The sequence below is a fragment of the Gastrolobium bilobum genome, unplaced genomic scaffold (genome assembly GCF_033153095.1).
Source record: "Gastrolobium bilobum isolate Gb01-03AN ecotype WA unplaced genomic scaffold, APGP_CSIRO_Gbil_v1 utg23374, whole genome shotgun sequence".
Taxonomy (NCBI): Eukaryota; Viridiplantae; Streptophyta; class Magnoliopsida; order Fabales; family Fabaceae; genus Gastrolobium; species Gastrolobium bilobum.
Window position 1 is genome coordinate 261,697 of NW_026897485.1, and position 13,868 is coordinate 275,564.

Consider the following 13,868-nt stretch of genomic DNA (forward strand, 5'->3'; position numbering starts at 1 on the left):
TTGTATCACATCGTATATAACATATTAATTTAATACTATATCATTCTGAATTTCTCTTTTTTTTTAATCCTTTTCCTCTTCCATACATAAATGCTATAATTTCAAGAGGCCAAAAGTAATTGAAATTAGTAATATCGAAATATAAATTTCATCAATATATACTAAATATAAAGAAAAAGACCCAAAATAAAAGAAAAAATAGGTTGAATATTTGACAACCAATATTCTTAATATAAATATTAATGCATCAAATATGCACTATATATGGGGAAAGATCCAATAACTAAAGAGAGAATTCACTAAGAAAACATTGATCAGCAAGGTGGGTGCTAGGCTGCTTAGCTGTAACTAGGGTGTAAATAGGTTGGGCTGGGCTAGGCTTCAGCTTAAATAAGCTAAACCTGTGTATAAAACATTGGGTATGGTCTGACCTATTAGCTTGTGTAGGCTCCAAATTACAAGTATGACATGACCTATATTTAAAAAATAAAAATTTTGGCCTAGGCCTGTTAGCCTATTAAACATTCAACACTTAAATGAATAACTAAAATAATATTATTTTATTATTCAAAATTATTAAATTTTATTTATTATATTTTAAATAAATAACATGATATAGGCCGGCTTGTAGGCTTATAGGCCGGCCTGTAGGCTTATAGGCCCGACATGTACGAAAAAAAACCTATAACATGTTTTCTAAATAGATATTTTAAAAGCCCATGCCTATTCTATTTTACTACTTATAATAAATCAAGTCTGACCTAATATAGACTAGACCGTAAGCTCCTGTAGGCTGGCTTAGTCCATTTACACCCCTAACTGTAACATCAAGAGGAAAATGTATAGTTATAGAGGGTGAGTCAAAGAATAAAAGTATTATTGTAGGAACAAAATTTAGGAGGAGGAAATTAGGGGATATGAGAAGAATTAAAGAGAGGCAGAGAGAAGTTAGATTAGGAATAAGGGGAAGGATAAAAGAGATAAGAGATAATTGGAAGGATGAGTGTAATTGTTGAATTCGTTAATTAATATTGTGATCGATGAACTATTTATTTATAATCACTTTCATTTTTTAGTAGATAAAACAAAGGGTTTGTTTTTTCTAAAGTTACTTTAGATAACTTTATCTAATGTTCATCGAAACGACGTTTTGGGATGGAAATCATGATTTTTTTGTAATTTTAATTTATTTCAGGGTTATAATAGTCTTTATCATTCTAATTTTTTAATTTTTCAACCCCAAAACAACGTCGTTTCGATGAACATTAGACAAAGTTGTCTAAAGTAACATCAGAAACTTTTTTTCCTAAAACAAATTATCTAATAACATAATTTGAAATAAAACATTTACTACTAGTAAGATAAGATAAACTAACCAATCAAGATAAAAATAAACTAAATATAATTTGAATCTTAGAGTTTAGTTACTACATTAGTCCCTGAATATGTTTTTTTTTTTGGTACAATCCCTGAATATTTTACAATTTACAACGTGTTTGGTTGAGGTTTTTTATTAGGATCCCCATCTTTCTGACTTTGGCAATCTATGTTAAAAATGGGTTGAAAGTCAGTTATTCCAGAGACCCATCCTAGAAAATCCACATTAGTGTTTAGAAGCCCTTATCTACTATTTCAATTTCAAATTAGCATCTAGAAGCCCTTATCTACTATTTCAGTTTCTGTTATTATCTTTAGCATTGTTATTTCAACTTAGATTAGAATTATTTTCTGCAATTTTGAATTATCTGAAGACAGGGAGATAAATTGTCCATTACCCTATTTATAGGACCGTTGGCAATGAATAAAGGGCACGCTGAGTTAAATTTCAATTCTTGCCCACAAATAACAGATATTTCAATTAGATTAAAGTTTAAATTGTTCGAGTAATTTAATATCATTTTAGACGTAAATTTTCCCATTGCATTTAGCTTTCTACTTAGACATCTACTTTTTGAAAGTTTTCTGGGTTCGGTTAAAATTGGGTTGCTATTCATTGAGAAGGTGAAGCAAAGGCAAGAACTAACATGACCATTTTCACAACAATGGGTAAATAAGAGTCATAAGCTACAGAATGACAAGTTTTAAATGCCATTGACAAGTTTAGCCAAAAGAAACTGAAACTGAAACTAAAATTCTTACTCTGAAAAATGACAAAATATCCGATAAGCTGAAGCACCATTACTCTGAAACTCATACAAAGTCCTAAGCATTTTCGACCATTTTCTTCAATTCCTCATTTTCTTTGCTGAGAATGTCCAAACGAGACTGCAGAATGTTGATCATGGCTTGAGCACTCATCATCTCAAACCTCATTGTCTCCTTTTCAACAGTAACCTTTTGCATCTCACTTTGCAACTGTTTGATGTACTTTGCACAGCTTGGAGGCACAGATGAGTCAAGATTATCAGCATCAAAATCTGGAGTAACACTTTCCTTATTTTCAAGAGATTCTTGCAGAGAAAACTCCACCAGTGCAGACAGAAAATGTTTTTTCGGCGCAGCGTTGGTAGTGGTTGTTGCTGCTGCTGCTGCTGTCGTCGGGAGTGTTGTTGCAGCAGTGGTTATTGTGGATGAGCATGGATCCTGGTTTGTTCGGATTGAATCTCCAGAAACATGAGAGTTGTTGGAGTTCAAGTTATTGCGCCTTCTTTTGTATATTTGAGAGAAAGGCTTTGGATTATTATCTGTTTGGGGTGAAGGATCCTCATCCGCATGCTTGCGATTACTATCCTTTTCAGGTGATGGGTACTCAGCCATTCTCTCCCTCTTGCACACAGCTAGAAGATTTTGAGTTTCTATAGGAAGCTTGTTCACATCAAATGGAACTTTATTGTTAGACTGAGTATCCTGAAAGAATAAAAACACAATTCTAATTTTAGGCCTTGTATGGGATTGAACAGAGGTAAAACTGTAGAGGCTAGAAAGCGAGAGGGGAAGGGAGAACAAAAGCAACTAAATAATAATTTCACTTCAAAAACAAAGACTGACAACTCAATCAACAAAGCAGAACCTTAATAATCAAACAAACTAGCCCTATTTTATATACAACTTGATAACTAAGTAGTCCTGACATAAACAGAAATATTATCTTATTGAGAATCCTAAACAACTAGGCTCCTAATGAATACAATCCATACAAATATGATATACTCTCATAACTGCTTCAAAATTTTACTTATCATCATTCAGGCATCAATAGTTCAGATTCAACATTAAACCTAATTTTTCCTCATTAATTAACATTCACTCGTCTCAAAGTAAGATGCGATAGGAACATCAACATGGATGGCTTCAGCGGTCTCATCTGTTGGGCTTTTTCACCCTTTTGCCCCTTATTAATTAATTAATAACTATTTTGTCCTTGATTCGAAACTATCCATCAATCTGCCCCTCTTTAATCGACTACCTTACATTTTTAATCGACTAAACGGTTGTTGGGAGATTTAATCGACTAAATCTCTCTACTTAATCGATTAAAATCATACTGACTTATTTTTTTTTTGTAAAATATGAAGATTTAGTCGACTAAATAGGGAGATTTAGTCGACTAAATCTCCCAGCAGCCATTTTTTGTCTGTTTTGGCCATTTAGTCGATTAAAAATGCAAAGTAGTCGACTAAAGAGGGACAGATTGATAAATAGTTTCGAATCAGGGGCAAAATGGTTATTAATTAATTAATAAGGGGTAAAAGGGTGAAAAAGCCCTCATCTGTTGCCAAAGTAAAATGAACACACTAATTATTGATTTTGAACATAGTTATCAATTGCGGATAATGGCTGGTAGCTGCCAAATCTAAAAATGCTATAACGATAAAGTGGGTAGCGGTATAGTCGCTACAATGTAAGTTCCATTATGTGATATAAAAATATAAAATATATAACTATTTAATATAAAATCATAATATATTTATTATTAATTTAATTTATAAAAAAAATTAGCAGAGAGAGAAATCAAAACAGATTTATCATATATTCATATTAATATATATAAATAAAACACATTGGACTATTGGGGAAGGAAACAGATGCATATGGTTTTTGGGCTTGACTTGCCACAAAATGAGTGAGACACGGATGGAACCATTCCTTCATGCAAACAAAGTAAGAGAGACTGAAAGAATTTGCTGTAAATCGAAATAGAATGAGTGAGAGATCAAGATTGTGCTATAGTTAGAGAGATTATGTTGTCGTAGGCTTGCCGGAAAATGGATGAGAAAGAAATATCAAAGTCGAAAAATGAGTTGAGAAGAGAGATGAAACAGAGCCACCATTACATATCAAGATTTGAAGTAAATAGATGTAAGGAATATAGGGTTCAAAAATAAAAAAAAGGATAATATCCATTCTACACTTAAAATTAAATTATTAGTCAATAATAATATCAACATCAACATCAACATCAACAACACCTTTATTCCAAATTAATTAGGGTCGGTGGTAGATGAACCCATACGAAAGATACAAAAAGGTTGAAAAAAAGAAACATAAAAGTAAAAACAAAAATAAATAAATAGAATAGTAATAATATATATATATATATATATATATATATATATATATATATATAAGTAAAAAAGAAAGGGAAAAGAAGAAGAGGGGGAAATGAAGGGGAAAAGGACTAAAAAGGGACCATCTGGAACATAGGAATAACAACGGGTCTAACCCTCCACCATGCTTATAGCTTTTCTCCATTCCGTTCTAAGGCATACCGTCCGCCAATCTATATCTCACTCCATTAAATCTTGTTTTACTACCTTCCCCCAAGTAAATTTTGGTCTACCTCTACCTTTTATTGTGTTGAGCTCTTGGTAACAAACTTTTGTTCTTACGGGAGCATCCAGGGGCCTTCTCATTACATGCCCAAACCACCTCAATCTATGTTCTCTCATCTTCTCAGCCACCGGTAGTACTCCTACCTTTCGTCGAATATCTTCATTTCTTATCTTATCCATCCTCGTATAACCACACATCCACCTTGACATCCTCATCTCTGCTACTCCCATTTTATGCTCATGTTGCCTATGTGCTGGCCAGCATTCAGCTCCATATAGAATTGCAGGTCTTACTGCTGTTTTATAGAATTTTTCTTTTAACTTAAGGGGGATTTTGCGGTCACGCAAAAACCCAGATGCACTGCACCATTTCAATAATAACCTTAACATAAAAAAATCTCTCCCCCCCCCATTGTAGCGTGGAAACCGTGCCGTTATGGCTGCAAAATGCTACTTCATATTGCGGCTACTATGGCCACAACTGTAAATTGTAGCATTGCATGCGTTTTGATATGGTTGAGCGCCGCTACCCACTACTGATGGGGTATAGCGCGCTATAGTACCGCTTTTTTCATCTATATTTTGAAGAGTGAAAGTTTGTTTGTTATGCCTTCCCTCCTTACATGGCGGAGCCAGCAAAAAAATGTTAGCCCGTGCCAAAAACCCACCCCCCAAAATTTTAGCTCGTGCTATCCATTTATCTATTTTGCATAGCTGCCAAATTCTAAAAAATTTGAAAACTAGCTAGTGGCTTGGCACTAGCTAGCCCCAATGTAGCTCCTCCACTGCCTCCTTAGGCAACCTGGTGTTATAAAGCTCCCACTCTATGCAGGGTCCAAAGAAGGGTCAAGCCCATTATGTGGATCTATAATAGATCACATGGCAACAACACCAATCATTGTGCCAAGGCTCCTCTTTCCTTGTTGCTTCGATTACCATAAAATCAAGAGTCGGCACAAATTGTACAAGTTGCATTGCAATAGTCAGACATTTCTATATAAAATACAGCATATATCTGCCAAAAGATATGTTACAATAGACTTAAGAATCATCTTTTAATATATTGTTAAAATCTGAAATCTTAAGAAACAGGAAAAACTACTAAGCCAAAAAATACAAATTTGATGAGTCAAGTTCCAAATCAGTGAATCAAAGAAGTTGGCAGATAAAAGAAGAACAATGTAGAAGCTTATTCTTCTACTAATTACATCAAGAACAGCATCAACAGTTTACAAAACCAGCAATTCTGAATTATCCAACAGATACAATGTAGTCATACAAAAGTGACTTCCCATTGAGGGGGAAAAGAAAAAGCAGAAAAATTTGAATATATCAGTGTGCATCATACCCTCAGAGAAAGGGGGAGGAAAAAGGATCTACCATAAATGTAAAAACATATGACAGGATCCCAAGAGAGGTCTGGTGGAAGGCTTTTGAGAGGAAAGGAACCATGTCGATTACATACATGAATTGAACTATCACGGATACGCACCATGAAGTAAGAACTAGTGTGGGAATATATGGTAAGGACATAGAGAATTGCCCCTGTAACTATATGTTTATACCAAGGATCAACTTTGAGCCTTTATCTTTTCTGGACGTACTTATTGAGCATATTCAGGAACCAATGCCTCAATGCATGCTCTTGGCAAATGATATAGTCTTAATGGAGAGTTGAAGGAAGGAATAAATTGTAAACTAATTGTAAACTAAGAGTTCTATAATGAAGCTTTGGAAACCCATGGTTTCTGGCTAAGTAAAAGTAAAACGAAGTATACTGAACGTAAGTTCAAGACATATGCTAGCATTGAAAGTGAAAATTGGAGATCATACTATACCATAAGTCACACGATTTAGACATCTTGGATCTACCATACAAAGTAACAGATATATAGAGGATACTTAATCATAGGATTCAAACTACGTAAATGAAATAGAGAAATGCTTCAAGTGTTATTTGTGATCAAAAGGTGCCCTTCATGCTCAAAGGGAAGTTTTACCAAACAAGCATAAGAATAGCTATGCTTTACTGTAAATGTTGGGTGGTGTTGAAATTATAGGGATCTAGGTAGAAAAGGCAGAAAAAAGAGAACAATAATAGAATTTAATATTTATATATGGTGTGTATTGATGTTATATAAAAAGACAAAGCATTAACCATTATTTATTAGTACTACGCTCCTAATCTTAGTCAAATCAAATCAAATAAGGAAACAAACAAGAAAATATAATGAATTCTAGTAACCGTTGTTAAAAGATCATCTAAGATACCATAAAATATTCCAAGTTATAATAAAGACATCTTGAGATATTTTCTAGATATTCTAACACTCCCCTTTAAGATCAAGGTAATCAAAATCGAGATCTTACCTGGTTACAGAAGGAAAGTGAAGGATCGTAAATCAAGTTATCGTAACACGGATCATAAATCACCTGGGGCAAGTCTTAGTTAAGAACCAGCAAGTTTGGAGCATTTTAAATGGCTTTTGTTTTCTTAACATGGAAGGATTCACATCAAGTGTCTTAAAATAATCCTCTGCTTCTGGAATGGGTTAGTAATTTTTTTTTTAAAATAAACAACTTTCAGCATGCAATAAGCTGCCACATATCCCAATACGTGTCGCTTCATTCTTACATCCTCATCTTCCCCTCTAAAAGGTACCCATCACAGCGTTCATTCTTAGCAAAACCACTATAGAGAAGAGAATGGAAAACTCTTACATCTTAAAATCTTCAATTAATATTGATGGCACTGGAATGGGTTTTGATGGGATATGCTGCAGCGCAGGTGAAGATGCCTTCATGGTCTTGCTCCTCCAGATCCAAGGCCTGGACTCACTCCACAAGTGGTTGATAGCGATGACGTGGAACTTGCTGAAGCCGTCAATGCCGTTCTGGATTTTCTTGCCGATGGACATCTGCGGGAAGTACAAGACTCAGCCATTTTGGGTTGCAGGACGAATAGGAACATAGGGTTTTTTAAGATTTGAGGTGTGGGTCACCAAGCTCGACCCGTTACAGCCATGGGTTGCCAAACTCGTGTCAATCACACGATCTCACCATTTTTACAAGCTTTCCCAGAAATCCCACCATGATCCCAACATTGAACGATCCACTGTGTGAACGGGATCGTGAAGCAACATGGAACTCGTCGGATTAACAAGTAAGATGAATTTTGACTACTTTGCTTAAGATAAAGCTTATTAAGTTTTAAGTTTTCACAAATAAGCATCCTAAAATAGATGTAACTTGATACCATTATCTTTGGGATGAGATACCTAGGGCTTTGCTCATTTGCCAATAATGAGAACATTGTCTATCCATGCAAGTTGCAAACTAATAATCAGTGGCATCCTTAATATGGATGGTTTTAAAACTTTCATTATGTTTCTCCCTCACAAGGAGCAATTTTTCCTCAAAAGTTCATTTCCTAGACACAACCTAACTCCCATATAGGCATACCTTCACAAAGAAACCGCAACAGTTTCTGAGAATGTAAGAGAGTTTGGTCAGAAAGGGAAAGAAAGTGAGATAAAAGAGATCAGAGAGAATGTGAGAGAAATCCATGGTGTTCATATATTCAGATCACTCACACACAGATACAGAGGCGCACTATTTATAGAGCGGAAGCCTGACTCAGATCTGGGTCAGATACTAACCAAATGCTAACTAACAGGCCTATAAACAGAAGCAAGGAAATAACCCGGTATATTTAGGACTACAGTAAGAACAATAAGCAGTAATACAAAGAACTAAATAAAGCATAAGCTATCTCTAATTGAATGCCAAAAAAACCCATGAAAGGTAAGGTCCTCTTGGACACAAACTCACAATAAGGACTCTTTGTGTTGGGTTTGGTGACCTCTAGAAAGGTTGCTCTTTGAACTTCTGCCATTATAAAACATTTTCAGATATTGGCTCCAATAGAGCCAAATTGATCTCGCTACTCATCTTCTATAGCCAATTTGAGGATTGAGGTCAACGTATCTTGACCATTTGTTGTTGGAACTTTGTAGCATCTTCTTTGTCAATGCATTGATGCCAGCACCGCGCCCAACTAAATGAATGGCCTTTTGACAAATGCTACGGCAATGTCTGGCTTTGCCTTAGGAAGGGACCAACCTTCAAGGCAAAGAGGAATGCCAGCAAACAGGGATTAGCTTCTACAAATGCACCCACAAATTCAAGATCTTTCATTTTGACCATTTTCAAGCAAAATGTCGATTTAATTTAAAATGAGTACTTGCTCGTTTCTCTCCCATCATCCCACCCTGGGTACCATACCCATAACGGTGCATTAGCAACTATAAAGTAAAAAGCATTACCAAATTCAACAACTTGCAGTTTGTATCATCAAATATTATCAAGCCCATTGCTAGTTGCCACAAACAATCATTAAAGTATACGATATAATCTAGGCACCAATTGGCCCTGGCCGTATGGTGTTTCCAGTGGGTTTTGTTTATTCCTGTCATCATTTTTGCTTTTTTTTATAAAAGAAAAAATTCATTCAGACCAAAAAAAAAATGCAATGAATTTGGGGGTTAAAGAATCCTACTTAACAAGGAAAGCACAAAATAATAAGAAAAAATAACAATAATAATCCAACAAAGCTTCCCAATCCCTCAGCAAAGTTATCACTTTTATTATTGATTGAAATACTATCGGATTTCCAATCATTTATTCCCATAAATATTCAATAGTCATGCACAAATTCAATGTAAAGTATCAATAAGTTGATTCCCAGATGAATCCACAAAATTAATCATTAACAACAAAGATTAAATAGACACCCAAAAATCTTGGAAAGAACAAACCTGTACAACATCATTTCTCCCTTCAATGCATAAAACACCACCATTGCCTTCAACGCATGGATGGTGGGCAACAGAACCGTCATCCACAGGCTCTGCCCTAGGAATCATTCCTGATGCATCATCCCACTCCTCTTCAATGAAGGGTGCATATCGTTGCCCATTTGGAGGTCCTATGTTATTTTTGTGAAATACTCTACACAAGACATAAGCATCCTTCTCCATCCAACAAGAAAAATGCACAAAAATGATTAACCAATTGTGATACAATAACAATGTCCATATTGTAATACATAGCAAATTATTGTTTCGACTTTTACTAAAGAACAAAGTTCAAACTCCTGCATCCAAGTGTCATACACAATTTTGAGTTTAGGAACCATATGAAACAACTAAGCTTCTTATTTTATCAACATCAAAATGAGAAGGGCCCTTAGTTGCGGCGGGATACAGCACAAAATCATACAGTTTAGGCTCATCTCACACTTCAATTTCTAAAATTAGTCTATAATCTCACCTGAGGCTGAGAGGATCCATTCCCAGCCCTCTCAAGCTCTTCCTCAACAAGCCTGTACTCATGCATGACCCAATTAGTCCTCTTACCATCTGGAGCTCGGCCACTATGAAACACCAATGTTTTCTTCAACCCCACAGTCCTTTGTTCATGCCTAACTGGGCGATCATTCCCAGTGGCTTTCCAGTACCCTTTGTTCGTAGCCCTGTTCATTCTCCCACCATTCCCATATTTCTTGTCCAATGCACTGAAAAAATACCATTCTTGGTCCCTGGTCTTCAACCTTGATTTATCTAAACAAACATTCAACCCAACACCATTAACATAAGCACACAACAAAAAATTCAAAAATAAAATAAAATAAAATAAGAAAAACTAAAAATTAAAGACCCATGAAATTTTAACCAGTAAAAAGAAAACCCATCACCAGAAAACCCCCATTGAGGTCACGAAGTTGAAAAAACCAAATAACCCCTCCAGCCCCCAAGAAAAAAAAAACAGCAAATTTTCAATTTTTACATGACAAAACAGCAAAAAGGTTGTAAATTTGAGGAAAAAGGGAGTAACCTGATAGTTCCCAGGGCTCGCTCCTGTATATATCAACCTCAGATATGGCATCAAATCGGAAGTTTTTCCCACAAACCTTGCGCTTTAGGTAATAAATAACAAGCTCCTCGTCAGTTGGGTGAAACCTGAACCCAGGAGCAAGTGAGGTAGGTGCTGCTGATGCTGATGCTGATGGTGATGATGCTGCCACTGGTGCTGGTAGTGGTGGGTTCACTGTGGTGATGGCAGTGGTGGATGGGGTTGGTGGGGCTGGAAGAAAAACAGTTTCGCGACCCATGTTAATGGTGGAGAGTAAGGAACCAAAAGGGGTTGTGGATATGGTGATTAGGGCTTCAGTGGTGAAGTTGCCTAAGCAAAACGGAAAAGATGGGTCTTTGATTGAGGGTCAAGCAACAAAAGAGGGGTACCTTCAATGACAAGAAATTCTAGCACTTCGAGCCTCCAAGGGATTGTGATTTTTTTTTTTTCACTTTCTCAACAAAAACATTTGTCATTTGAAAATATATAAATGTTTTATTTTAAGTGAGATAAATATACAATTCAATATTTTTATTTAAATTTTGAATTTTAAAAAAGAATTACTCATTTTCTCTCCCATCATTTTTATATTTGTGTCTTTCTCTCACTTGAAATAATATAATTGTATGTTTTTTAAAATGATAAACATTAAACCCATAAATAATAATAATAAGAGAATGGTTATATTTACAATCTATTTTCGTTTAGTCTTGCAATCATATTTTAATCGTTGATTTTCGTCAATCAACGGTTATTATTTATTGTGAATTAATAATTAATTAATAAATTTGATTTACGAAAATAATAATTGCTAATTGACAAAAATTAATTGTTGAGATTGATCGTGAGATATTATAAACTAAAATAGGTTGTGAATATAATCTTCATCTAACAATAATTAAGTTTTTTTTAAAAATTAAGTCTTGTTATTTCTTTTAAATTTCAAACAAACCCAAAAATAACCAGATACTTTTTTATAAAAAATAAATAAATAAATTCTTTCTAAGAGATTCTTTTAAATTACATCTCATTACTGTGAATGAATAAAGAAATCAGATTACATACGGATTCCACGTGGACTTCCATGGAAACCACATGATTGGGTTTTCCTTCTTTTACCAATTTATTGCTATCAAAATTGGAAATAAATGAATGAGATTATTTTCTTCTTCTTCTTTACTTAGTGAGGTAATTATTTGGGACCATACGGGGGCACACTTCCCATTTATGTCTATTGTTGTTATCCTCTTGTTATCCTAGTCACACCCATAATTTTATATTGCTGATTGAATTCGTTGAATATTGTATTATTAGAATAGGAAAATGTCATTTGAGCCAATGGCTCACACATGAAATTAATTGTAAACTTTTTAGTAAATATATTGATTATAATTTTTATTGTAAAATATTTAATGCTGGAGTCCAGTTTTCTATTGGGATAATTTCATTCGCAACTCATGTGGTTAGATAGCTTCATTTTCGTGGTTACATGATTTATCACTTGACTTTATATGCTTTCAAATTTATCATTTAGATCAATTGTAATTACTAAAATATATTATTTAACCCCTTGTGATTTCAAGTATCACGTATACTTATTGTGAATATAAAAATACATCATTTAAACCCTTTGTGGTCTTTTACATACATACACACGCACGCAAGTATGCACGCACGCATATATATATGAGGCAGGATCCTTTGATACCGATGTCAAATTTGAAGTTTGACACCTCATCTGAGAGCCGTTAGATTAAAAAAATCAATGGTATCACATGCTTACAAATCAGAGTCGTTGATCTTTTTTAATCAAACGGCTCTCAGATGAGGTGTCAAACTTCAAGTTTGACACCACTGTCAAAAGATCTTACCTATATATATATATATATATATATATGTGTGCGCGCGTTTCATTCATGATAAAAATTAATAACTTATTTAATTTTATATGAATTAAATTCATTAGATGATAGCATTAAAATCTTGTGATCTTATATTTTTATCATAAAAATAAATTTAAATCAAATATTATTTTATTTTATTTGATATTGTTATAATGTTTAAAATAAAATAAAATAAATAATTCATTTAACTAATACGTATTTAATTTATCTTGAATGATGTTCTTAATTTTAAATAATTTTTTATATAACTAAAAAAATTTAAGATGATTTTTAAAATAATTTTAAAATAAATAAATTTGAATATTTTTTAAATTTAATCATTAATAATTAATTTTATTAAAATTTTATTTGATAATATCATAATTATATAAAATAAAATTTAGAAATAAATAAATATTTATATTTATAAGACCATCAGTGTCTAAGTGATATATTTTTGTTACCACGGAGGGTGTAAGTACATGTTTGAAATCACATATGATTAAATGATAAATTTATTTAACCACAATAGATTAAGTGATACACCATTAAACCACGGGATGAAAATGAAGTTTTCTGTTTTTATTTTTATTTTTTGATTTTCCCTCATCTTTCACTCTTTCATAAAACTTTCGTGTGATTTGAAAAACTTAATAAGAGTTATGAATTTATTGTGTTGGAATTAAAAAAAATCGTGTTTTGTTCAGAATTTACACTTTCATTTGATAATTTTTTTTTACATATTATATATATTTTTATCATTCAAACAATGTTTTGTTCTTTAGAAGTTCTTGATTTTAATATTAATAAAACTTTTTTAAATAGGTGGGATCAAAATAAAATTTAAAAAAAGAGTGATAAACCCAGTGGGTGGAGCAAGGGAAAAAAATTCAGGTAATGGCAAAAGATTCGATCAGTAGTGTTAAAGGTTGTATTGTTTTTAAAAATTCAATTAATATTAAGGTTGTATTATAAATTTTTTTTAAAAATCTATATCATTTTAAAAAATTAGGTGGTGCCTTACCTACCTCCCAATTGGTAGACCATAAAAACTTTTCTCCTGTCATTGCAATTTTTTTTTATCTTGCAGCAAAGACACTATCAGAGAGAAAAGTGAAAGAGGTGAGAGTAAAAAATAATAATTAAGGGAGCGTTTGGTACAGGAGAAAAAAAATTTCATCGAGAAAATAATTTTGTTGGAATGTAGTGGGAAATATTTTTTTTCGGATAAGTTACAAAAATGTGTTTGGTTGACCAAAATTTGTTTCAAAAATATTTGGATAAGTTTCTAAACTGATGT

General features: G+C 33.4%; 1 protein-coding gene across 1 annotated transcript; it reads right to left on the reverse strand.

The window, feature by feature from the left end:
• Positions 1 to 2,018: 2,018 nt before the first annotated feature.
• Positions 2,019 to 11,062, reverse strand: LOC133307333 (NAC domain containing protein 50-like). Its single transcript, XM_061507828.1, has 4 exons — positions 10,668 to 11,062; positions 10,104 to 10,393; positions 9,590 to 9,802; positions 2,019 to 2,847 (listed from the first exon to the last, which is right to left on the reverse strand). The coding sequence occupies exons 1-4, from the start codon at positions 10,942 to 10,944 to the stop codon at positions 2,203 to 2,205; spliced, it is 1,425 nt and encodes a 474-aa protein (XP_061363812.1). The 5' UTR covers positions 10,945 to 11,062; the 3' UTR covers positions 2,019 to 2,202.
• Positions 11,063 to 13,868: the final 2,806 nt, after the last annotated feature.

Bases quoted from the DNA above. Each gene is read 5' to 3' on its own strand.
- LOC133307333 (XM_061507828.1), bottom strand. From the start codon at position 10,944: ATGGGTCGCGAAACTGTTTTTCTTCCAGCCCCACCAACCCCATCCACC. The intron at 10,394-10,667 runs GTTACTCCCTTT...ATGTTTGTTTAG, and splicing joins CGAGCCCTGGGAACTATCAG to ATAAATCAAGGTTGAAGACC. The intron at 9,803-10,103 runs GTGAGATTATAG...TGGATGGAGAAG, and splicing joins ATGGATCCTCTCAGCCTCAG to GATGCTTATGTCTTGTGTAG.